Source organism: Strongylocentrotus purpuratus, unplaced genomic scaffold (genome assembly GCF_000002235.5).
Source record: "Strongylocentrotus purpuratus isolate Spur 01 unplaced genomic scaffold, Spur_5.0 spur5_scaffold_6, whole genome shotgun sequence".
In the NCBI taxonomy this organism is placed as follows: domain Eukaryota; kingdom Metazoa; phylum Echinodermata; class Echinoidea; order Camarodonta; family Strongylocentrotidae; genus Strongylocentrotus; species Strongylocentrotus purpuratus.
In genome coordinates, this window is record NW_022145612.1 from 26,572,343 (window position 1) to 26,598,791 (window position 26,449).

Below are 26,449 nucleotides of genomic sequence, written 5' to 3' on the forward strand. Positions count from 1 at the left end.
ACCTTTTATAATGGTCTCTTTTCAAATCTATGAGGTGCCCCGTCCCTTTTCATTCCTATGGTATATAAGTGCCCATTTTCATCTCCGGTGAGAGCCTATAAATTCCCCTGATTCCTGCCCGATTTCACACCTCTTATTTAAATCGTATGCCTTTTGTCGCTTTTAATACTGCTCAACTTTATACCCATCAACTCATAAAGATTAGTGCATGTAATCCACATTGTAATGAATGGATACACTTGTGTTTTTAACGGTCAAACTGATTAATTAGTGAATATCTTTCTTGTAGTTACGCACGTTCCCATGTACATTCTATGTCTTTACATATTTAAAGTTTTTACGCATAAAAAAATATATTCTGTTATTATCTTAATAATGCATAATTGGTAAATTGAACTGTTTTTCTCTGTAAGGGAAACTTTGTAATTTACTTTGTAATTTCGTTCTAATCGCCTTTTCCTTGTCGTCTTACTTTCATCATCATTCCGCTTCTCCATGTCTTCACAGTTCCAACTGTTCCATTCTTCTCATTCCACTCCCTCTCCCATCTTCCGCATGTCTCCCTGTTTTTCTTTCTAACTTAACTCTCTCTCTCTCTCTCTACATCGTTCTCTCCCTACTTTTTTTCTCTCTTTCGGTAATTGTTTAATCATGTTTCTATGATAAATCCTTATATATATAGACATTCAATGTGCATTACGGTTCGAAATTAAACAAATCTTCAGTACTTACTTGTTATAACTCCATTAATCAGCCTCAATTTATATTTAAAATATGAATATTCCTCACTTAACAATGATTACAGAAACAAAAATAATGCCGAATCTTTTTAATTGTTTCATCAATTTGTTTGCAAGTAGGGAATATGTAATTAGTTATGATCTACCCGACTGTGTATTATGTGTACTTGTCTATATCTAAGTTTGTTGAAATGCTTTTTAATACATGTAAAACTTGCAATGTAATTTAGCTTTCGGGCTACCATTTTGAAGTTGTCTAATAAAAAAAACATTTTACTACTACTACTTATTTTCCAGTTCAAAAAGTTCCCCATACCAGAGGTGGCCTCTTAAAAGTTGTAATAAGTGCCCCTTATCATCTCTGGTAAATTATATGTGCCATTTTCCTTCAGATAATTGCCCTTTTCCGTTGTTATAAGTGCTCCTTTTCCTTTCTCAAAAACGCTCATAATAGTGACCTTTTTCGACTTGTGGGCGCCTTTTTTGTTTTTACACGTGCTCCCTTTCTTTTCTAATAAGTGTTCTGTTCCCTTTGGATAACTGCCCTTTTTCTTTCACCGTAAAAATGTGTGCTTCTAATTTAAACCGTCTAAGAGCAAATCTTTTGTCTTTAATTTTACCCAAACCCCGCTTACTTTTAAATTTTATTTAATTCGCACTGGGACCTCACAAATCTATATATGATTTATGCTCGCTCGCAAATGAATATTCAGACCATCTCACGCAATTGAAAAGTATGATGCTACTGAGCAGTAGGCCTATCTTGGACCAGGCGCGGATCCAGGATTTCTTAGGGGAGGGGGCCCAACTTTTTTTTTTTTTTGCTCCCGAAAATTTGAAAATCGCGCCGGCCGAAAAGTCGCTCAGTGGGGGGGGGGGGGGACAGAGCACATTTTTTTTTTTTTGCTTCCCAAAATTTGAAAAACGCGCCGGCCAAAAATTCGCTCAGTGGGGGGGGGGGGGGGGGGGGGGGGGGGGGGGGGGGGGGGGGTTAGCGAGCACATTTTTTTTTTGATCCTCAAAAAAAATTTCAATTTGCACCCCCCCCCCCCCTTGAGCGCCAGGGGGGGCCCAACCCCCAAAAAAGGTAAAAATCACGTGATTTTACATGATTTTTTTTCTCAAGGGGGGGGGGGGGGGCCCGGGCCCCGGGGCCCCCCCCCCCCTGGATCCGCCACTGTCTTGGACTATGTAAAGAAAGAAACAGTTATTGAAGTCATCCCTGGCAATGGAAACACAATGTAGGGGCATCTAGTATATTTTTGCTTTGAGGCTTCCCTTTGTGGTGCCCCTTTTTTCTCCAGAAAGGCCCTTTTTGTTGACCCCCCCCCCCACTTTGAAAGACGCTCCGCCGCCCGTGATTTAATCATTCATATCAGGATATCTCGTTTAAGCCCTGCCATATTCAGTTCTTTCTCCGTTAGTTTTTATATCTAGTTTTTGATATAATTATCATCATTCTCTTTAACACCCGAATTTCATTTGATATGATTTACAGTTCCATATTCTGTGTTAATGTCAATGTTTCTGCTCTATTCAGTACCGTAACCTGAAGAGAAGAAGTACACAAATTCGTGTTCGTGTGCTCCCTCCGAAAAAAAAGATCCTCGACATCTGCATCCAACTCCCTGGTAGAACCAACGAACTCAATTTCGATGGGTAGAACCGAAAACAAAGCAAGTCGTCGGTGGGGGGGGGGGGGGGGGGGAGTAGTGGTGTGTATTTTAATGAATATTGATGAGTCGTGGGGCACTGAGGAGTATTTCAGGCAGCTGGTTGGTCAGTTTTTTTGCAGATTGCACTTATTTTGGTTTTCAGCGCGAGTGTGTAGTAGTTTGTTTCGTGTGCAAAAGTCACGTGCAAAATACGACATTTTGCATGCTGCGTGTGACTTGGACTTGAACAGACGTGTTTTTAGAGATATTTTGGTAATATAGAATAAAATTCCGTAATTTATTAATTTAAAATACATTTCAAGTTACTGTTTGTGAATTACACTGTGTGTACACGTGTTTCTGATGATTTGAAAAAACGTAAACACTGCCCACGTGCTGCTGATGTGTAAGCTTGTTGGCTTGTCTTAGACTGTGTAGTGTGTAGATTTAGTGTAGTACGTGTAGACAGACAATGGACATGTCTGTGTATGACTGTATCATTAGTGTATGTGTGCATGTGTGTGTGTTACCAGAGAACTTTGACGAGCGTTTTGGTGAAATTCAATGTGCAACAAGTTGGCAATTCTGAGTTTCTGACCCAAGTCTGTAGACCTTGTCCTTACTACTAGTCTAACTCTAAGTTACTGTAAATCCGTCCCTGCCTTGGATAGGACGTTAAATGGAGGCCCAGTGCAGAGGAAAGTCACCATGCGCCTTACATGTTAAGAACCCACTGCACTGTACATTTAAGTTGAGAAATAAGAGAAGGGCACATAGAACTTGACGCATTTGAGCTCTGTAAAAATTTGTACAAAATAGAAGATTTGACTGAGATGATTTTGTTTTGGTAGACTCTATTAGATGAAAAGGAAAATCGCAAGTTTTCTCTTCGCGCTAATAAACATTGAGAGAATAGTGTAGCAGTCTACCTGCAGTCCTGCACACTCTCAATCAATATATCGGGAGGTATAATGCATTGCGTAATCTTTGTTGCATGAAGTAGCACTTATAAATGAGGAAGAAGGAAGGAAGAAGAAGACAGTAGTCTACTCAGCAGACTATTTGAATTTTGACTGTGAATGACTAGCTCGCTTACTTAAGGGCTAGGAGTCCTAGGACTAGATCTAGGTGTTAATATGAAGTATGATATTGATATCACCTGGCCTTAATTGGCATCCATAGCCTACTCCTTCATGAAGAGGCAGATAAACTAAACCTAAAAATAGTGTCCAACATCACCCCTGCTCCTGACAACTATTGCACATTGGCTTTGGAGTTCACTAGTGGGTACCCATGGGCTCTTCTGTCTTCTCATACAATTACAATTATAAAGCACTCAGGAGTCTACTAAAATCAGTGAAGAATTGAAGTAAAAATATCAGATCTTAATACCGGGGTGATGGCAATTTGAGTACCTACATAGTACCATGCCACATGCTCCTGATGATAATGAGCGGGTGTGCGATTTACAATACCAAAACTCTGACCTGTGAAAAGAGTTTGCCATGTTGGTTCTGCCAGAAACTCAAAATGAGTCGAATACATGTGGTGCATGCGAAAATGTTTTTTTCACATTGCGAATTTGATGCTGACTTTACAACAATAGAAATTAGTTTAGTGTACTTAGGCCCATGCATGGAGTTCACTGAATTTAATGACACTCCCCCACGCACACATTTGACTTTGGCCAATTTTCTACTAAACTACATGTAGATGCAACTGATGTTAATGTTATGTTATGTTATGTTAATGATGTTAATCAACTGAAAACTTGGACTAGACCTCAGTCTAGCTGTCTAGCTACTAATACAATGTTAAACTAGACTTTGGATAAAGTTTAGTCCGGCAAGACCAGCATCATGTTTAAACTTATGTAGATTTAACATCAGAGTCTGCACAGGTATAGTGAAGTACCGAAGTGTGACATCGAACTGGCCAAGTTGTCGGGGTTCCAAACAATTTTGTGGTGATCACACCAATCCAAACACTGAATTTGCCTCGCCCCAGCCCGTTGTTTGAATGGTTTCACAGTGAACCTTATGTGCAGGCTGTAATCAGTAACCTGGACGACAGGTGACACAGACCTGCCAACCAGTACGATTTAGTCGTATTTAGTACGATTTTTTGAAGCAAATACGACAGTACGATTTTTCTGAATAAAATACGATTTTCAAAAAAAAAAAAAAAAACTTTTTTTTTTTTTTTAATTTAATTTTTTTTTTTTTTTTTTTTTTTTTTTTTTTTAATTTCAAATTTTGTATTCTGTGTGTGTGTGTCCCATTTTCAATGGCAAAATGCCCATTCTGTCCTGTAAAGTATCCTACAAGCATCTCATATCGGCAATTTGGGGATGTTCATTGGTTCATCGAACACACCAGACGTGACAAAATCATGCATATTCAACCAATGATACTTTGAAAAAATTCTTCCTGTATGTACGAACGGTAAGAGGCATTGATTCGCGTAACAGTCTGTGTTTTTTTAAGAATACAACTTTTGTCAGTAAAATACAACTTTTGGGATTAAAGAATACAGTTTTTGAACTTCAGAGGTTGGCAGGTCTGGTGACATTAGCGTTGACCCACTTATTGGTAGTGCTGAACAGTTCCCAATGACTTTAGTTGTCAGAACCCTTTTTGCTCAATTACATTATAAGTTTTATGAGCCCTTTTCTTTTCTAAAAATACATGGTTAAGAAAGGATATAGTTCTTTGATTTTGATAGATATCGAGATTTTCTTTTTGCGACAAGTATCAGAGGCTCATAACTGTCAGTATAAGATGATGTTTTACCTTGCCTTGCCTCAGAAATTGTGGATTTCTTTTTTGTTTGCGCAAAGACATAATTTTCATTAATCATTATTCATTTTTGCTTGCTCATGTACCACCCAGGCCAGATAAGCTAACCAATAGATATCGGAGATGAGTTCTGGTGCGTGTTTCAAGTGTGGCAGGGGTGGGCATATTGCCCGTAACTGTTCTGAAGCCGGAGTTGATGATGGCTACTCTAGGCACGGAGGAAGAGATGGAGGAGGAGGAGGTGGAGGAAGGAGCAGCAGAGGTGTGTAGTTGAAGTCTGGAAAGATGACAAAAATTGAGTTTCCCCCATTTTGAATGAAAAGTTGATCTGTTTTTGTATTTGTGACTACAATTAATGCTCCCTGTAATGATTTAAATAGTCGTATTGTATATAATGTGGATTTTTGCAGCAACAAACAATGAGATTATTTCTTTGAATCTGATTTTTTTAAAGATTTCTCTTTCCTCATTGGCAGTTACTTTGAAAAAAATTAAAGCCAAACTTTGGCACATGTAGTTTCTGACAAGACAGAATTTTTTGCACAATAAGGCGATTGAATTATTTAAAACAATCGGAACAGTCAAGTTTAGCCTGTGTACTTGTTATTTTTCACTGGTTAATGATGTTGACTATTAAAGGTAGATTTTTATGCGTACAATTGACAATGGGCTATGATAATGACGATTATGACAATAAGACTACTAGGAATATTGCTTATCAAATATCAATTCCCTCCCCCTCCCCCCCAACAAAAAAAAAAAAAAAAAACAAGGAAAAATCAAGATTCGCTCTTAACTTTGTAGACTATGAAGGTTACATTTTTTAAAGTACAAAGTTTAGGCAACACTGCACATTGCAGGGAATCACCTACTTTGTATGTAGTATTAATGAGAATTAATTGCTGTTTTTGGCTACATGTAGGTCGTTTTCCACATGCCAAAGGTAGGTCCAGATTGTTATACACTCTTTGCTTCACTTGGCAAGTGATGTCATCCTGCATGTACACACTATAGAGCTCTAGTATTTGTGAATATACAGTAGATTAGAGTTCACGGCAGTGTAGTTTGTGATATTAATTGACCCACTGCTATTTCGCTTCCATGGTGTGTGAGGCAACTTGGTGACCATTGCAGAAACCAAACAGGGCCTGATTATCTACAACCATGGAGAGTCACGACTGTTTTTTTTTTATTAAAATATGATTCATTTAAACAAATATTTGACAAATTAGTTGAAGTACTTATACCAAACTGCTAGCAATTTGAAAACCATTGAGAAATTGAGATGATTATGTGTATATATGGTATCGCCGAAGGTTGATTTTGCATTAAATGGTGCATTGAGTGGAGTTTAGGTACAGAATCTCAAAAAACAAGGTTTTTAGTACATACACCCCACCCCCTTTCATTTCAGACCCCTACAATTCAGTCATATTATTAAGAAGGGCCTATTGCACTTGTAACCTGAACTCTTGAACCCATCATTTTAAATCTGGACCGCAGTAAAACGGTCCATGTGGAGCCCTGATATACTGTTGCCACACTTACTTTGTGTTTTTTCATGATATTTTTTCTTCCATAAATGGATAGTCCCTGAAATCTATGTAAATTGTAAATCCTGTTTAAAATCAGGGGGTGAGGTGCCATTTTGCTTGAACATTTTTTTTTTTTTTTAACTTTCACTAAAACTTTTTTTTTTTAACTCTCAATACCACCCCTGGACATAGTGCAAATGACCCCAAATATCCACAGTTCTCATACACATGAAGTAGTCGTACTTTGTGCACTTTTACAATAATCACTGCCAAAGTCATGAACGTGCTTCAAGGAAACCTTTTGTTTGCCCCTTTTGAGAAGAATACTTCCACTTGCCTTCCATAGAAGGTACCATCACTGCATAAATAAATAATTATACAACTTCCAACTCATGAGCATGTATCCAGTATTCTGGGTTTTACCATTAAGGTCCTTTATCTACTAGCCATGACCTTTATCTGCCTAGTCACATATTTTATCTACCGACTAGCTTTTTCATAGCAAGAAAGACTCTTCACCAAGGGGAGTATCGGACAGGTATGGGCTAAATAGGGTTAAGGTCCTTTATCTACTACACTGTAGCCATGACCTTTATCTGCCTAGTCACATATTTTATCTACCGACTAGCTTTTTCATAGCAAGAAAGACTCTTCACCAAGGGGACTATCGGACAGGTATTGAAATGAAAGAAAGTCCACATCAATTTCACAATAAGGACTTCTTTGTTTGATATTTTGAATAAGTTTTAAATTATGTAGTACAATTATTCAATTTCTTTTTGAGGAAATACAATATAATTAAATTAGTATTACAGTTACTATTCATGACTTGTAGTAATTTCAAAATTGATTCACGGTTCTGCTATTACTAGTGTGATATTGTTCCTCCTTCTTGTGTCAAGTCATTCCACATTTCATGGTTTGGCTAAATAACTTTTTCATTCAGAGCCCTTAATATTATATCAGATGCTGTAGTAGAGCTGCCAATCATTCCGTTTTTGCCAGAATTACTCCGTTTTTTCATCCAAACTACAGTATTACATTTTTTCTTCATAAAATACGGTTTAAAAAAAAAAAATATATATATATATATATATATATATATATATATTTTTTTTTTTTTTTTTTTTTTTTTTTTTTTTTTTTTTTTTTACAAACCACATTTCAAACAACTGCCCTAAAATGGTGATTTGATCACTAATTCAATTCAATAGAAAACTAGTTTTAAAACATACTTGAATAGAAAAATATTTTCAAAAAGAATGAAATGCCGATAATACCCAAAAAACCAAAACAAAAAAACCTGCTTGTATGGAAAAAACAGCATGAGGAATGAACATTTCTGCATTGGAAGTGTGTCGCGCGTGGTTGTAAGTTTCGTTTTTATGAATTCCTTTTTTTTTTCCATCATGATTCCTTTCTTTGGTCGCACAAGGTTGGCAGCTCTGCTGTGGTAGCAAGGGCAAAGAATTGTGCACACACTGAATCCATTTTTTTTGCATGATCATATTGTGTTTGATGCCAGGAAATATCTTTTGAAAGAAAATTGAAATTAAAATCCAGAGAAGGTTGAGTCCTGGGAAGAGGTGAAAAATAATTTGTGAGCATTATCGTATTTTGCAAGTGTGGAAGAACATCAGATAAAAAAATGTTCCCTGAAAAGCATGGCTCTTCAAATGCATTTATGTTCTAACTATGGCATGGAACATAAAAATTGGGACAGACTTTTATGCCACATGTTCGTATAGTCCCATATACTGTACATATTTCTGTGTACAGTGCTTGTAACTTTACCAAGACTGGGCCAAATTTCTTACCATTTTGATGATTCCAGAACCTTGCAGTACACACCAATACTTATATGCTAGATGATCAACCTTTTCTGATTCCCGTTTCTTTCACAATGCAATCGCATGACCAGAACTAACTTCATCATTAAGCTGGCAACATATTGGGAGGTTCGAAGTCATTGTGTTAAATATCAAACCTGGCAATTTTTCATCTTTTCAACAAGTTTCTACCTGCATATATTGTGTTTCAGATTCAAAGACATTTAATTTTATCAGGAAACTAGCAATAAAAGATAAATATTGTTGCCAAATTGAATAACATGCTAACAATTTTAGCCTGGCCTGAAAAGGTTATTGAACCTTTTGGACTGATGTGTTAACTTCCAAGTTTTACTAATTAATGGAATAGATTCCACCAATATCCTCACTTACAGCTAATCTTGAGCTCTGGTATGGGCATCGTATGTCCAGAGAACATGGCTGTTATTCTGGATTTTTTTTATCCTGCAGTAGATTGATTGTTTGAACCAGTAAAATAAAAAATAAAATAGGAAGAATTGGAAAGGGCACAAAAAATCTCCAAGGCCAATCAAAGGGGCATCCACGGCCATGGCCTTGATGGCCTTGGATTAATTTAAGCCCTGCAGCCCCTAAACATTTTCTACCAAAATTGTTTGGCACATGTTATTTACTGTATATGTAATCTTGAACAATAATATTCAGTGTAAGTTTGGTTGGATTCTGTGTGAAATTATTTTCTATTATTACCAGAACTCGAGCTTATCTTTAAAATTATGTTGTTTGTGTGTGTGTTGTGATGTGTAACGTGATGTAAATCACATCATTCTGTATATTAATACTTGTGACTTGATTTTTAACACTTGAATTGACTGCTTACGAAATAATTAGGAAGCCATTCAAACAGGACATTCAAAGTAATTTTAGTAATGAAAGTCTTTAAAAAAAAATGGAATAAGAACAGGGGTTTCTTGTACCCCTAGAGGACTCGGTGACATTTACCTTGAATGTGCGACCGAGAGTTATGAAATGATCTAGAAATCAAGCATATATTATGTAGTATGTACAATGTACATTTACTAAGCCCCGGTGATATTTGATTATGCTGTCAAACTATATTGTCTCTGTGTGACTCAACATTTGAAATGTTCAAGTTTTACATTGAAAAGCTTTAAGTAGATCTAGCATTGAAAGTGCAGTGTGTTTACTTTTCATGGTGACTTCTGATCTTGTCAAGTTGTCATTCTGTACCCTATACTAGTGCATTTGTGTTTGTCCGAGGCTAGTTAGCATGTATGGATACTAGAATATGCCGAGTAGTAGTGCAGTATTGTGTTGATGGTTGAGCATTTGTTATTCCTCATACTTGTACATATTGGTACACTCTCTACATATGTACATGCATGTAGTTAAGAGTAAGATAGATGGTATGGTATGGTCAAGTGTATTGATAGAATTAATCAAGTGAAGTTGTTTGGCTGACAGGTATTTCTTATTTTTCAATGGTATGTTTTGTTTTATTTTGTTTTATGTTTTTGTTTTGTATATTGTATTTGTTTTTGTTATATCCCAAACATTGGACAGAACACACAGCTATGATTGTTAGCCAGTATATGATTGAGGAATCTAGAAAGAAAACAAATGGTGGCTTCTAGAAATATACATCATTATGAATATTGCTTTTTTCTTTCTTAAAAGACCCAATTTTTTTATTATTTTGATCTTGATTCAATTTGCTTAATACTCTGGAGAATTAGATTTAGCAATTTCTTATTAAAATACGTTGTATTTCAGCTTTATTATTTTGATCTTGATTTAATTTGCTTAATAATTTAGTAGTAGTATATTGGTTATTTTAACTGACTGCTAAAAGCAACCAGTGGACCGACGGCTGTAGGTCCTCTCCGAAAGTCCTGGTAATGAGGATTAATGCCTTACCAAAAGGCACTAGCGCATCGCCTTGGTTTCGAACCCTGGTCACTGGATAACAAGACCACTGCTCTAACGACTTAGCTATCGCGCCTCTTAAGCAATTTCTTATTAAAACACATTATATTTCAGCTTTGAATTATAATTTAATTACAATTTTCCTCATGGATTTCAAGATTTCTATTTTCATTTGGTGATGCTTATTATTTTGTTTCTATTACTAATATAATCAATTGCACTCTCCTTATCATTTTGCTGGTTGTACCAAACAATGCTCCATATGCTGATAAGCTAAAACTAAAGTTATAATTATGTATTTCTGTTATTTGTTTTGCTGTTGCAGATACTCGATGTTACAAGTGCAACCAGTTTGGGCACAGGGCCCGTGACTGTCAGGATACTGCCGAGGAGGGTAAGACCGACCTTTTGATATGGACAAGTCCTTTCTTTAATGTATTTTACAGTATGTGTACATTTTATTTCAATTTCCCCTTACTCTTTTAATAGAAATATGTTAGTTTGCCTTGAGGATATTATAATAATAACTTTGTTTACCCCAGAGAAGCCTCATCAGCCTCCTAGAAATGTATGCCTGTTACCAATGGGTAATTTTAACCCTGCCACAAGAAGAATATTTTTTTTTTTGTTCAGAGGCACAAGCATACATCACACACAGTTTAACCTTTATTTCATTCATTGAAGTATAAAAAGCAATGCGTTAGTTTGTGTGCTGATACAGAAAATGTTTCTTTTCTCAACACAGATCTGTGCTACCGATGTGGTGAACCAGGGCATATCTCCAGTGGCTGCCCGAACACTGATGTGGAAAATGGTGAGTGCTTTGGATGCCGTTTATTCATGAGGATGTCTTTCAAAAGATCTTTTTGAAAAATGATGGCAGATATTAAACAGATACACAACAGTGAGGGCATTAGTAAGAATTGCCCACACAAGGTACATTTGGAACAGTCTAACACACCGAGGCGATAGCCGAAGGTATTTGTACTATTTCGAGGGTACTGAGTGTGGGTAATTTTACTAATGCCTGAACAAAATGATGTGTATTATTTGTTTTTATAAAAAGATGTTTTATAACATGATTTTACCAATGGTCATTAGTATTTGCTAATGAACGGTCATTAGCAAAATAAATGCCTGGCCACAATAAATGCCTGGCCACGTGTACGCTCTCAACCAATCAATTGATTAGGATCTGCTTCATCATATTATTATACTGCTAGTGAAACTCGTTGAAATCCACTGGCAGCTAGCTAGGCCAGATGAGAAAATCATTTTGAAATACCAAACTTGACGTTGCAGTATTTTGTTGTAATTGAATAGCGCATCAGGCATGTAAAAGCTGTGAGCTAATTGTTGAGAAATGGAAAGAGAGAAGGGAAAAGGGGAGGGAAATGCAGGATGTTATAAGTTATGAAAGCTCCAGTTGGAAAGAAACTCCCACAAAAATATATGAAGCAAAAGGGGTTGGACGGCTGGGATGGGGTTAACCACTTTTCCTTTTTCAGAATAAGTTGCAAAGAAGATTTTAGGGAATATTGGCTAAAGTGTGAACTATCGTCGACAGCTGTTACATGAATAAAAAATAAAGCAATGTGTTTGTATAGTGTAAGCAAAATAGTTGTTCACATATTAAAGCAGTCTTGTAAAAGTTGTAACTGATCCATCCATTGCTCTATTTTCTCCCCAAATTCTCCCTTATTTTAGTCAAGTGTTACAACTGTGGGAAGAAAGGACACATGAAGAATGTTTGTCCCGATGGCAAGGCTTGCTACGTCTGTGGAAGCAGCGAACATGTGAAAGCCCAGTGCCCTGAAGCACCGCAAGGTGGAGATAACAGGGATTACAATCGCGGCGTCGGCGGCGGTGGACGCGACAACAGAGATTATGGTGGTCGTGGAGGCGGAGGCGGTGGTCGCGAGTATGGTCGTGGAGGAGGTGGAGGTGGATCTGCCTGTTACATCTGCAATGAGGAAGGTCACCAGGCTTACATGTGCCCCAACATGACTTGCTACAAGTAAGGAAACTATCTTGAGTCTTTAGTGTACTACATTGTTGTCAGATTGTATGCTACTTAACCAAATTGAACAAGCATGCAGTATTCACTGTTTTCTCTTAAAAACAGACCAAATGCCTTTATGTAGTATTTATTTCTATGCCTGACCTACCAATGGTGGTGCCAGAGGCATTGTTGCAATATCTCAAGAAGCATGTGAGGTATGAACCTCAAAATTGGTGATGGTGTGTATCACCGTATTATAGGTAGACGATCTTATTAGACTTCGGAGTAAATAGCTCCAAAGTCATAGAGGTCATGATTGTGCACATCGTTGTATTCACTTTGTATCAAGGACCAAGAGTTCAGTTTCTTTGTTATGCCTCCGTTACGGAGTAGCCGGAGGCATTATGTTTTCGGGTTGTCCGTCCGTACGTCCCGTTCTCGTGATCGCGTTATCTGAAGAACCGATTGATGGATTCCTGCCAAACTTTGGTCATGTATGTTACTTGCAGAGCCGATGAACTGATTAGATTTTGGGGTCACGAGGTCAAAGGTCAAAGGTCACAGGGCTCATTATGTATGCAAAAACAGCTCGTGATCGCGTTATCTGAAGAACCGATTCATGGATTCCTGCCAAACTTTGGTCTTGTATGTATCTTGCAGAGCCGATGAACTGATTAGATTTTGGGGTCACAAGGTCAAAGGTCACAGGTCACAGGGCTCATTAGGTATGCAAAAAGAGCTCGTGATCGCATTATCTCAAGAACCGATCGATGGATTCCTGCCAAACTTTGGTCATGTATGTATCTTGCAGAGCTGATGAACTGAATAGATTTTGGGGTCACGAGGTCAAAGGTCAAAGGTCACAGGGCTCATTATGTATGCAAAAATAGCTTGTGATCGCATTCTCATTAGAACAGATTGATGGATTCCTGCCAAATTTCGATCATGTATGTATCTTGCAGAGCCAATGAACTGAGTAGATTCATGGGTCATGAGGTCAAAGGTCATGGGCTCATTATGTATCCAAAAATAACTTGTGAACGCATTCTCATTAGAACTGACAGATGGATTACTATTTAACTCAGGACATCTTGCAGAGCCACTGAACTGAGTAGATTTTAGGGCCATCAGGTCAAAGATCAAAGGGTCATATATGTATATGAGAAATTGCTTGTAATCACGATATTCTGAGAACCTCTTAATGGATTACAATTGAACTTGAATTTGAAAAATTTCTTCTGTTTTGGTTTGTAAAATTGCTCTATGACGGAGGCATCATTTTCGACTGCGCGCAGTCGAAGTTCCATCTAGTTTGTGTGACATTAGTGTGTCGAGTTATGACACTTGATTGTTTGAAGTGTATTAGTTAATCATGTCCTTCATTTCTTGATTATTTCAGCTGTGACGGGAAGGGCCACAAGGCTCGTGACTGTCCGTCCGGGCGCCAGGACCGCCAGGAGTTTCGTGGTGGCGTAGGAGGCGGTGGTGGAGGTGGATATCGTGGTGGCATTCAGAGAGACTCCAAGTGTTACAACTGTGGTGAAATGGGCCACTTTGCACGTGAATGCAGCCGAAATGCTTGAACCATCAAACCCCACTCCGGCTATCTCCACTAAAACCTCTTGTTTCCATTCGGTTGATGGGGGGAAGGAAGAGAAATGAAAACCTTGGAATAAGAGTCTTTTTTTTTTTTTCCTTAAGAAAGAAAAAACACAAGAATGTGAGCATAAACGAATCGAGGAAAAAATTCAACTGAAAAACAGTGGTGAAACCAATGTGATTATCATGTTTGGTGGTGTTGATAATCAAATAAGAAAAAAAAAATATGAGAAAATCAGGCCTGATGTGTGGAAAAGTGGAACACTAGGGTGTATGTAGAGGCAAAAGGCCGGAATTGGCCGCTGCAGCAGCAGCACGCGGTGTAGCATGCTGCCTGCTGCGATTCTGGCAGGCCTGCGCAGGAAGGAGCGCAGTTTGGTGTCGAGGGGGAGGTGCGGGAGATCAAAATAAAAAATAAAAAAAAATAAGTATGGTGACCTGGTTTGGTCTGGTCAACTGATTAAGATACTGGGTGATGGTGTTAGGAGTATCTATAGTGGAGTGGAGTTTGGTGAAGAGCCAAATCCCTTATCAACAACATGGGATAGGCTTACTTAAGATAAAAATTTAAGTTCTCAAAGAAGATTTTAGTTGTAATGGTGTTCAAAATAAGTACAATCATACTGTATGGAAAGTGTAGATATTTATGGTTTGCTTGTGGATTTGTGTTGCAGCTTGTATGTTCTTACTGTTATTTATTTTTTTGTTTTTGTTTTTTGTATAGCTTATCTTGAAATCAAATTGACAAAACAGATGTTTTACTGGAGATTTGGGTTATAACAGCTTGTGTATTTATATTTAGGTACAAATTTACTTCAAAATAAATAGCTTTTGTATTGCCCTTTGTAATGACTGGTAGGATGACAAAACTTGTCACAAAATTTTGCTGAAAAGCTGTCATGTCTTTTGTCCTTATTATACTTTATAGTCTTAATGTAGCATAAATCATCTTGGATGTAATTACATTTAGAGTAAAGGTAGTGTCTGTGTCAGAGTGATGAACTGGCCCAATTTATTTTATTAAGGTATGATTTTATCTTTTTTTGATGATTGTCAAATGCAATCGATTGTTTGAAGACCGTGAGGAGATTTTATTCGCCAAAGCTGATGGTAATTGTTAAAGTCTGGTTTCTGCAGCTTTTCATGCTTGCATCCATGTCTGTTATTTGCTGCAATTTTATTTAAAAGTAATGCACTAGGATGAGTTTGGGAAAGGAATGACATTTCTCAATTAAGTAGGTATGGACCTTATGAAGCATCTAAATTCTTATTTCACTACAATTTTTTGATTGTGATCGATTTCAATTTAATCATTGACTTTTGAAAATGGAATGTATGCCTTTGTAAAGTCACATTCTTGCAGTGTTGTTAGGATGCGTCACTATTATTTATCTTAATAAATGCATTTCAAGTGATATTTTTTCCCCACAATTCATTAAAAATTCCTAATTTTCTTGTTTTTGTTGTTGCAATATTTAATTTCATAGAGGTTAATTCAGTGACAGTGAAGTGTTTTGTATTGCAGATAAAGTGTACAAAGTAGGAGGATATGGTCGTACATGTATATTATGTTAAGAAAGTAATGCATGTAAGTGTGTTTCATCTGTGTTGCTAAATGTACAATGCTGTAAATGTAGACTTTCTTTCTGTGTGACTTCAATGCACTAGTCTGCCTCAACATGCTGACAGAAACAAATGGGAGCTTCACAATTGATTTCATAAATTTCATAAAAGTGAGAAACCTGTAGATTAGAGTCTGCACTGTGAACTGAAGCTAAAATAGGCTGTATGGTATCTTGTTTGTACCGCTCAATAGGCCTCTTTAGACTAAACGAATGTCTGCTTGTTTAGTATCATTGCATAAGTACACATAGATTGATTATGGAATGATGCAATGACTATATCATAGATCAATATTCAGTTGTGCCATATGGTAGCATTCAGTTGTACCATAGTATAAGTCAATGAAATCATTTTAACAGAAGACATTGATATCTTTACTAGAGTGAGGTCATAAATGAGGACCTGATGACCTCTTGAGGTCAGATGTCATTCCCATATTGCAATGAGACTTAATTGAACCCATCAGGAATGGGGGGGGGGGGGGGGGGAGGGCAGTTGAAAAGAATGGGAGCTACAGATGTATGATGCCCATGAATATTATCCCGCATGAATAACTGGTATCCTCATGCAGGGCTCGAATAAAAACATTTTCTGGGGGTCCAGCGTCAAAGTTGTCGGACCTTGTGTCATGGACCCTTGTTGTTTAGCCCTGCCGCATGGCCTGTTTACACGCTAGAGCCTTTTAACAGGCCATCTGTGACCGGTGGTTGAGCAGTTGTGGTCATGTATTTATAATATGAAGTCCTGGTTTCAAAATGATTGATTCAAATTTTCCAAGAAGATAATAAACAAGAACACACCAAGTGTAAGTACTTGATTTGATGGAAAGTCTTTTTTTGTACCATACTATACTCTTTGCTCTCGTTGATATGAACTTATGCTTGTTTTAATTGTGTACCTGAGATGTTGAATGATGTTGTTTGTGAAGAAGCATTTGAATATGATTCTAACCATGATACCCTTTCTGAAAGTTGCAATTCTTTTCACAAAATACATGTACTTTTTATTGGAATATACCTTGTATCTCTGATTGGCTTTGGAACAAATTGTTCTCCAATTTTGCTGTCTGTGCAGTATTGCAGTTAAATCTGGTTAGGGCATGGTTAGAATCATTTTAAAATTTCTTCATAGATCCCCTTGCACACTGATTGCTATTTGCCTGATATGGATTTCATTGGTGACTGGTGCAGCTTGTGATCTGCTACATGATAGTGGCATTGTTTGTGCATTAAGGAGAATGGATGGTGGATAGCGTGAACATTGATGTGTGATGTTGGCATATGCTCCAACAGTCTTCACAGGAATGATTGGTGGACGTAATGAGGCAATCCTAATGATGCATCGTGTGCCCTTTTGGAGAGGCTGAACATACACACATTCAGCTTTTTAAGGGGAAGTCCAACCCGAGTTTCAATTAAAGCAGAATCATGACAGAAATTGATCCGATGAAAGTAGGGAAGTTGTGAATTAAAAAATAAAAATCTATTGATGAAACACAAATTTGCAGCTACATGTATAATAATTGCAGATGTTTTCTTCACCCTTGCGCGAAACATAAAACATACATTTCTGCAAGTATGAAAATGGAGATTTCATGAATTCTTCTGTGAAAAGCATATGGAAGAGGACCTTGGAAGGTGCATCACAGAGTGCCAATTTGTGTTTGATTGTAGTAGGCCCATGAATGAATACAACTTCAAAAATTGAATTTGCTTGAAATGTCAATGATCTGTTTCTCTCATGTTTCTGCTTTGAATAAAATCAACTAAATATCAGGATGGATTTCCCCTTTCATGGTTTATGGTTATAGATGTCCTGTGGGAAAGTAAATTTGCATTCAGTTCTCTTTTTCAATTCCACCATCTCTGCCAATACCCCAATGCCTTCACTAGTGAAAAACTAAAATTGTTTTATTTCAACTTCACCTTGATAAATATTTTATTCAGTTACAATCACTTTTGTGTGTGAATGCTAACGCATTAGAAGTACACGAGCATAAGGATATTGATCAAACTTGAGTAGGTGACCATTTACCCTTGATAAAAATAGATCATTGTTCCACCTTATTTTTCACATTTACTCAAGGTAAATATTTTATATATTTTATTTAGTTACAATCAAAAGAGATAAGAATGCTTTTGCATTGGAAGTAAACAGAAGTACAGATAAACAAGGATAATGATCAAACTATGAATATCCATGGGTCAGAAGCAAAAATTGCTCTAGGCTTTAATTTACCAAATATGTAGGATTAGGGTTGCAATTGGATGCCGATTAGGTTTAGGTTCAGTAAATTGTTAATAATTGTTTCCAGATATTACTATATTTCAAAAATTGTATTAAAGCTTGTAGGTGTAACATGGAGGGCATACACAAAAAGTAACGGAATGCCTAATTAACACTCCTTGGAGATGAAAAGACTAGACCAAACAGCTATAACACATAATTCAAAGATAGTGGGCCACTTTATTTCACCAATGCATAATATATATACTTTGTATTTTACATACATACATATATTTACGTTATACACTGCTGCACAAGCAACTCATTTGCTTGGCCAGCTTTTCATGCCCATCACATAACATCGCCACACATTTAGGGGCTTTCCCACTGCTGCAGATAAACGATGACTGCATCGGAGAATGCAATGGGAACAGCCATGTTTCATGCATATTTCATTAATATCAATTTAAAATAAAGACAGGATAAACATAGAATAAGTACCTGTTCAGTACTGGTAATCATGCTCAAATACATGTAGCCTGTCTGGAGCTAGAAGAGTGTTAACATACAGTCAAACCTGTCTACAGCGAACACCAAAGGGAAACACAAAAAGTGGTCTTTGTAGACAGGTTCCTTTCATAGTACATGTTGCAATGAGAAGCCATTTTCAAGGGAAAACAAAAACTGCGGTCCTTGTAGACAGATGGTCTTTGTAGACAGGTGGTCACTAAAGCAGGTTTGACTGTATTATTTTTTTTGTTACAGAGTTCATGCCCTTCTGGCCCCAAACGGACAAATAAAGAAGAAAAATAAAATCAAAAGACTGACTTCATTAAATTGTCATTTCTCATGACATTTTCTCTGGAGGAGACATCTAACATTTTTTGTACACAATGCACACACACATAGTACTTCATCATGCTATTGTATCGAGATTGAGGATGAGGCAAAGTACCTAGTTACATGGCCGTATAACTAACAGTGAGATATTGCAATGTTTACATTAAACACACGTGTCATATCGAGCCAATAGCCTACAGTACTACAAAAATGATCAAAGACACACGTACCTAGACTCGAGTAGTAAATTGGCTACAGCCCACAAGACCGAGAATAACTGCAACAAAATGTATTGCAATGCTGGGAAGAAGAAAAAAAGGCTACCCTTCAAGTGCTCAACATACCGGTAATACAAAAGCCCATCACCACAAGCTACTAATACTGAAAAGTGCATACCCTATTCTTACCGTTTATTTGCACGAGTAAACTAAAGTACGAGTGTGCTAGCTGGTGCTACATTGTCATCACAGTCATGATGCACACATACAAAATATTTCAATAAGATACAGTGTTTATATGTAACAAGTAGTCAAGTTAGCATATAAGATGTGCCATTTTTTTAAATTGCTGTGCATATATGAGAAGAATGCACAATAAGATGGTGTTTAAGAAATTATTTTTCAAGTTGAAAGGGATGAATATTATGCCATTGAAACACATTTATATTCCAAATAACCACATAACCATCAACAGGCAAGATTATGGTGTTGGTCAGTTGCAAATAACTTCTCTACCTACCAACAGGGGTTCAACTAAGCTAAACTTTGAGGTTCGGGTCATTTCAACCCAATGTATCTCATGCTCTCCTGCTCCATGTAAACTTATTCTAGTTTCATTCAAATCTGTCATTTTCCTCCTAACTACAACCTTGAGTCACAAAAACATATAAATGAATACATATCTTTTTACTCCACCGTACATGTACTGTCAAACAAATAATTCAGAATTTTTTTGTTTATTTGTAGTTCAAGTGACTCTGTACTACCACAGTCATTTCTTATATCTCTCTCTCATTTTGAAAATGATCCTTTGATGAGGGAAATGGTAATCCATAAAATAAGTTGCGTTCAAAGTTTCTTCTCTCCTTTTACCTTCTTCTACAAGAGACAGGATGACCAATGGTTTGATTTTAAACAATCTTCCATTTTTTGTTACAAATTATGAATCCTTAGTTTGGTAAACAATCTAAAATATCTATCACTTGAATGCTACATGACAAACACAGTTTGGTCATTGCCCAAAGGTATAACAGATATTATTGTCAATACATGACAACTATACAAAGTAGAATGGGTAATAAGCAATTAGAACAGAGATATGCTGCAATATAATTTAACCAAATCTGCCCATAAATCTGGTCTAAAATATAAACCTCCTGTTTACAATCGATTCCTATAGCATTGTAAATAATGATAATGATGTAAATGTTTTAAAAAAGATACAAAGATCAAGGCACATGCATGTAAATGCACCATGCAGAATTTCTACGATTATGATTGAATTATGATTGAATGATGATTATGAAGTACTTTTGAAGGCAAATTAATATGTTATACCTTGTTTGTTTCATTAATGTCATTTCCTGAATTTACATTGTGTGAATAAACATAACATGAACATTAGAACATGGACATAAAGTCTATATAATACACAAAAGAATATATCAAAATAATAATCATGATAATCAATAAATATATATTCAAAAATGATACAATTCTTATAAGATATAAAACAGTACGTATTTCAGGATGAATCGTATTTGATTTTCTCATAATATATGGCATTTTTACTACAGAGTGCCTTGTTTTATACAACAGCTTTTTATTCTCATTTAAATGGGATTTTCGTGGCACTTCTATGATTGATTTTATTACCCTCTTCAAATGAAATAATTTTGAAGAAAAGAGACAGTTTTGACATTTTTGTTTACTTCTCCAAAATGAAAACATATTCAATTAACAAATTATTGCAAGGCCTTATCAATAGCTTTCAAACTGTTATATAATGAACTTCATGAAGTATAAATGATTGAGAACTAACTTTATTTCTAATGTCAACCAACTCAAAGAGTGTAAAGTAAGATATTCTCTAATCAATTGGAGCTGCAGAGGGTTTAAATAAAGTAACCCTTCACATGAGGTAGCAGTTACCTCGGCCATTATGAATCATGAATAGGGAGGATTCACAATTAATAGCGCCTGCACCAGCTAGATGTGACAGGCCAATCTTTCAACCAGTGCAGCGCAGCGAAACTATAGATCAAAATGACCAAAGCGGTCTGAATTATGTAAATTCATTCAATGAGATTGATTGTTCTGATACCAGTGCATATTTTAATATTTAATTTATGAGAGGTCAAAACCCATCTACAATTGATTCTGACTGAAAGTGAGTTTGGCCTGATTTTTGACAAAAATCAATACAAATAATCATTTTTTGGCCAAACAATGACCGAAATGACCACACTGTTTATGGGGCTTAATTTGACCACTTTTTCTAGCATCAATGCATATTTTGACATAGAATAGGCCCATCAATTCTCCTTTGCTGATAATAAAGACTGAAAAAGTTACCCCTGACCCAATTTTTTTTAATATCGCGAGTGGGGTCAATAAAGCCGAGATTATTGGAATCAGGGCATTATTATACCTCAAATAAGCTTTTTCAACCCTTTTCCTCCAACAATTCTGATTTAATCCCCTTATGTCAACTTCTTCACATAATGCATCACGTGAAATTGACTAAACTCGGGCGCCGCTTGATGGCACTGAATATAATTAATATAATGAATAAAAAGTACTACACCTATACATTAACATACATGTACAATGGAACAGATGTTATGCCATCAAGTCAATTTGCACGCATAGAACAGGCAACTAATTACTCCAAACTTTAACAACTTATAGTTTCAATATAATTTCACAACAGTATTTGATTTAAAAAAAATCATGCATAGATAGTCGGTTATTATAACATTAAATAATCATAAAAAAGTATAATATGATTATGATCCATTTCCATAACAAAACTTCTTACAATGTTTATACACATTCTGAAATAATTGCTGGGATATTTGACATTCTTGCACAATAGAGCACATTCATTTTAAGAGCTGGTTTTTGTGCAAGATTACATATTGCACATGTTTTAAAAATACAGTAGTTATATTCTAAGGTTATGGGCGAGGAGCATAATAATACAATACATATTTTCTACCTATCTATGCTTGAATCTTTAGAATATTTTTAACATTCTCAAATACAATCATATTCCTAGTAAATTCATAGAAATATTAATTAATGAATTTTCAGTAATCAAACAGCTCTCATATTCTACAAATCAACAAAGAACTTATATGACAAATGAAACCTATTTCAGTTCATCTGATGGCTGAAAATGTTCCAACATGTGAAACCCCTTTGTACAGACACTAGATATGTGCAAATGTCCTGGTGCTATGGATTGTGCAAGACCTGGACTTTTGCATTGGGACCAGGATCTACATCGCATTATTGTTCGTAGCCTTCTTAGGGTCACGGTCCCGGTCCCTTTATCATTATCATACGTCCAACAGCCAGTAACTTGAACTGTATTAATGTCTAGACTTGAGATTGTCTGAACAATAATGAATTTGAGAACAAAAATGAGATAAACTGAGTACAAATGACATTGCAAATTCGAAACAAACATCATTCTTACTCAATAATGAACATAGCCAACACAAATTAAAATTTACATATTTCTTGAATAGTAACAAAGTTCCATGAAAACAGACAGCATTATTAAACAAACATATGAAGTATCGTATATGCACTACCGTCTCACATCTTTTGTTTCTGTGCAAAGGATTTTACAGCAACTATCGATACACCCTGTAAATAATTATGCCCCACTAAGAACACCAAAAGATTGTCAAATTTGTCAATTTCCAAACAGGCATATATGCGTATTTTGGCCATAAGTGTCATTGCAAGATATGAGCAATGTTAGCTCAAGACCAAAACATTTGAGGAACATGCAAATTAATATTGATGTTATGGAATATCTAACATAAACATGTTTGAGTTGAAGAAAAAAATTGCTTTCGAACCGATCAAGATCATTATCTTAAGACTACAAATGGACCAAGGAGGCATTTCCGACCAACTTTGGCCAACTGATCAACTACATACATGTACTTGTTAACGCAGCCCATTGCAAAGTTAATTACAATGTATTACACTTCAAAATAAATGCAGCATAAATTAAATTATACAATTTCAGTTTCTCTACCCTTTCTACCCTCAAAAATAAAAAAATAAGCAGGATACTTCAGCTTGCACTTTGTAATTCCATCGGAACACTACCAGTATAATTCTCAAATCAGCAATCTATTACTCTTTTCCTGACATTCCTTATCCCGCATCCCTCCCTTAAGGGAAAATTAAACGGAGCAGAGTTAAGCAATTTCATATAATGGTTTTCTCATCTAAATCTACCTTTAATGTAATATTATGGCCATTAAAGAAGCACAATACCATATGTTTTGCATTTCCTTTCTGGCTTTCCGTGCTGCTTTCATTTTCTACAATAGAAAATATATTTCAGGAAATCCTGATAGAATGAACTTTGAAACAAGGGCAAGAAAAAATATGTGAAATCTAAACAAACATATCCTGCTCATATCATATGAGAACAGAAGCTTGACTAATATTCAACAACACTACAATTGTCATGTTGCCTCTTTATTAGACCTTACTGTGATAGGGCAGTAAAAAGCTTGCCTGGGAAGAGTATGGCGGCAAATCATATGAGCAAGAGTGCAGAACATTAATTCACAGCTTTCAACTGAATGCAAGAAAAAATACAATATACTGTTCTCAAAGTAAAACAGTTTGAGCATCATCAAAATTGATCAAATATTTCCTGTTTTAAGAATGAGTTGATTCAAATGTTCCCTTCAGTAAAACTATAAAGTACAATGAAGTTACATGTATAGCTATACAATCAAATTAATCTAAATAGTACTTGTACCCAATGTGGGGAAAACAGACATTAATCCATCAGCTCAAGAAACTTGATGCTCGCACAAAAACTATTGGATCAATAGACCATTTTCATAATGTAATCAAATTTAATACAAAGTCACAAACCTTTGTTTAGTGCTTCGTTAAAATTATTTCATTCGCATGATACAAATAATTGTTAATAGTAAGAATGCGAATTGCATACATTACATGTTTTTAGGTAGGATAAGCCATAATGTCCTACCCAGCAACAATTAATGTATGCAATTAGCATTCTGACTATTGAAATACAATTATTTGTAACATAGGGATGAAATGGTTTGTAACAAGGTACTTAACAAAGATTTCTGCATTAAATTTGATCCATTACTGAAATGGCATCTTAGATAATGATGTAATGTCCTGCATTATTTGTTCACCACTTTAGGAAATGTTTCCATTTCACAAAACAGTAACCTAATATCAATCCCATTTCAACAAAAAATAAGACCATGTTTCAGTTGATCCTAGCTCAGTGTAGTCCATCTCTAATGTAATAGCCATGGTTTTCTCATTGTCAAAATACAGAGTCGGGTTTAAGAAAATAATCATCTCACCCGTACCTTTCATATTTGGCCAAATCCGTGTACTTGCACGATAAATCCAGTATCCTATTCCATCATTCATTTTCTGCTGTCATACATAACAATACATTCATATAAAAATACAATAACAAGCAGACTTTCATAACATGATAGGAATAGTACTTTCTGCATTGATTCTATTTTTAAATTAGATAAGGACAAAATAGAAATCACTTTTTTATAGATCTGTCAAACACACAATCATGTTTTAAGTTTACTGTACAAAAAAAATTAATCGTGTTTGATCTGTCAGACAAACCTCAGTCCCAGTAAACTGTTCTTGTATGATTCACAAATAGACAAAAATCTCCCTGAGCTTCTACAAAGGGGACTGGCCAACAATCTCATCTACCAGTAGACAATGACATTCTTTCACCCTCAACCTGGAGATGATTCAGAAGCTAAAGTAGAAGAGTAGTTCCCTTCAAGAAATTCATTTTCTTTGTGGAGCCCGATACATACTGGCCTTGATCTCAAAAATTATGCTTTGTCCGAATTTGGCATTAAGGGACCCAGACAGAAAGAAACCACAATTCTGAATTAGTCGGGAAGCAACTATTTAGGTTACAATGATGGTGACTACTTACCATGTTTTCAAAAACTACACAAGCACTGCAGGTTAATGAACTAGCTTGGTAATGCTTTATTCTTTTTTGCAGCACTAAAATTGTCTGCACCCAATTCGGTCATACAAAAAAGATGATTTTGAATGAATTTTGGGTGAAAAAACCTACATGTAGATATGCACATTCAAGATCAAAGTCCTGATCAGAACTTTAGCACTGCTTTTGACATCAGTCAAAATAAAGCAATTGAGAATGACACCTGAAAAGGATTCTAATTGTTTTACTGTGAAAAAGTGTTGCCCTATCAAGTTATGGCCACTGGGATTACTAGGAAGATAAAGCCAACACTAAGGCTCTAGAGGAAAGACAAATTTCTTGCTATAAAAGAGATATTTATTTGTATAATAATTACATGAGAACTGCACACATACAAAAACTAGCAGTTACTATTGTAATCTCTGTACTATTTACATTTTGTACAAGTTGAACATTTCGTTTTCTTAAATACCTACATAGACAAAATGGATTGATTACCCTATTTCTTCTGCAAACTACTGCCGTATTTTGACCGAGTACTATTAAACATTTGTTGAGTACATGTGGCTGTACTCACTTCAGGCAAAGATTATGACGAAAAGTACAACTTCAAGAAACAATTTTCATCAGCTGTCATGCTTCTAGTACAAGTCCAAGCATATCAATTGATATTTTCATAAAATGGAGATTAGGTTACAGGTGCTTTTAAAATGCTTCCTGTAATCCAGCCTGTATGGATCTCATGTTAGAATTCTGTTCAAACCTGCAGTGTGTTTAATCTTTGGCATAACACTGGAAGTTAGAACAGAGAGTTTTACCTGACATTAACATGATGAAGGACTGATCGTCTAGTAAATTATGTTTAAAACTTTCAATGATAAACATGTACATAAAGCAACGTATTAAATGCACAATCCATTTCATTAGAGCTTTGCAAGTCTGCTCAGTCTGGTACAGAGTGTGCATTGCATGAACTGGTTTAAGTTCTTATACCAAGCCACAGCATTGACCCTATACTGACAAATAGTCAACAAACTTTGGCCATCCTCAGTTATGTAATAATTCTTGTTCCGTCACTTACTCTCTTTTCATTCTGGCGTAAGCTTCATCAATGTGATGGGAGTATTACTATTTTTCAAAAGTCTGCTGAAAGAAGAATGCACCTTTTGAAGTAAACACCTGCTTTAATAATAATCCTAAATCACAGTAAAGAAGCAAATGATGATTACATAATAAAGTTGATGTGTTCCATCACCTACTGGATGTACGCATACATGATAATCTCTTTGATACTGGACTAGGACTTGAATATCTGTTCCTCTGTTTCCAGAGACAAATCATTTCTCTGTATCTGTGTAGCTCATTGCAAATCTATTCCACACCATCTCGGATCACTGGAAGTTGCACATCAAGCAGAGGACACCGGACTGAGTCATCAGTTC

General features: G+C 36.0%; 1 protein-coding gene across 2 annotated transcripts; it reads left to right on the plus strand.

Moving 5' to 3' along the window:
• Positions 1-2,539: 2,539 nt before the first annotated feature.
• On the plus strand, positions 2,540-16,519 carry LOC579871 (DNA-binding protein HEXBP). Of its 2 annotated transcripts, XM_779965.5 has the most exons (6): positions 2,540-2,668; positions 5,287-5,455; positions 10,809-10,877; positions 11,229-11,297; positions 12,191-12,500; positions 13,885-16,519. In XM_779965.5, exons 2-6 carry the CDS (start codon positions 5,317-5,319, stop codon positions 14,066-14,068), a joined length of 771 nt encoding a protein of 256 aa, XP_785058.4. In that variant the 5' UTR covers positions 2,540-2,668; positions 5,287-5,316; the 3' UTR covers positions 14,069-16,519. The 2 variants fall into 2 exon arrangements, with proteins under 2 accessions (XP_785058.4, XP_030827799.1); XM_030971939.1 differs by lacking the exons at positions 2,540-2,668; positions 5,287-5,455 and adding an exon at positions 6,067-6,136.
• Positions 16,520-26,449: the final 9,930 nt, after the last annotated feature.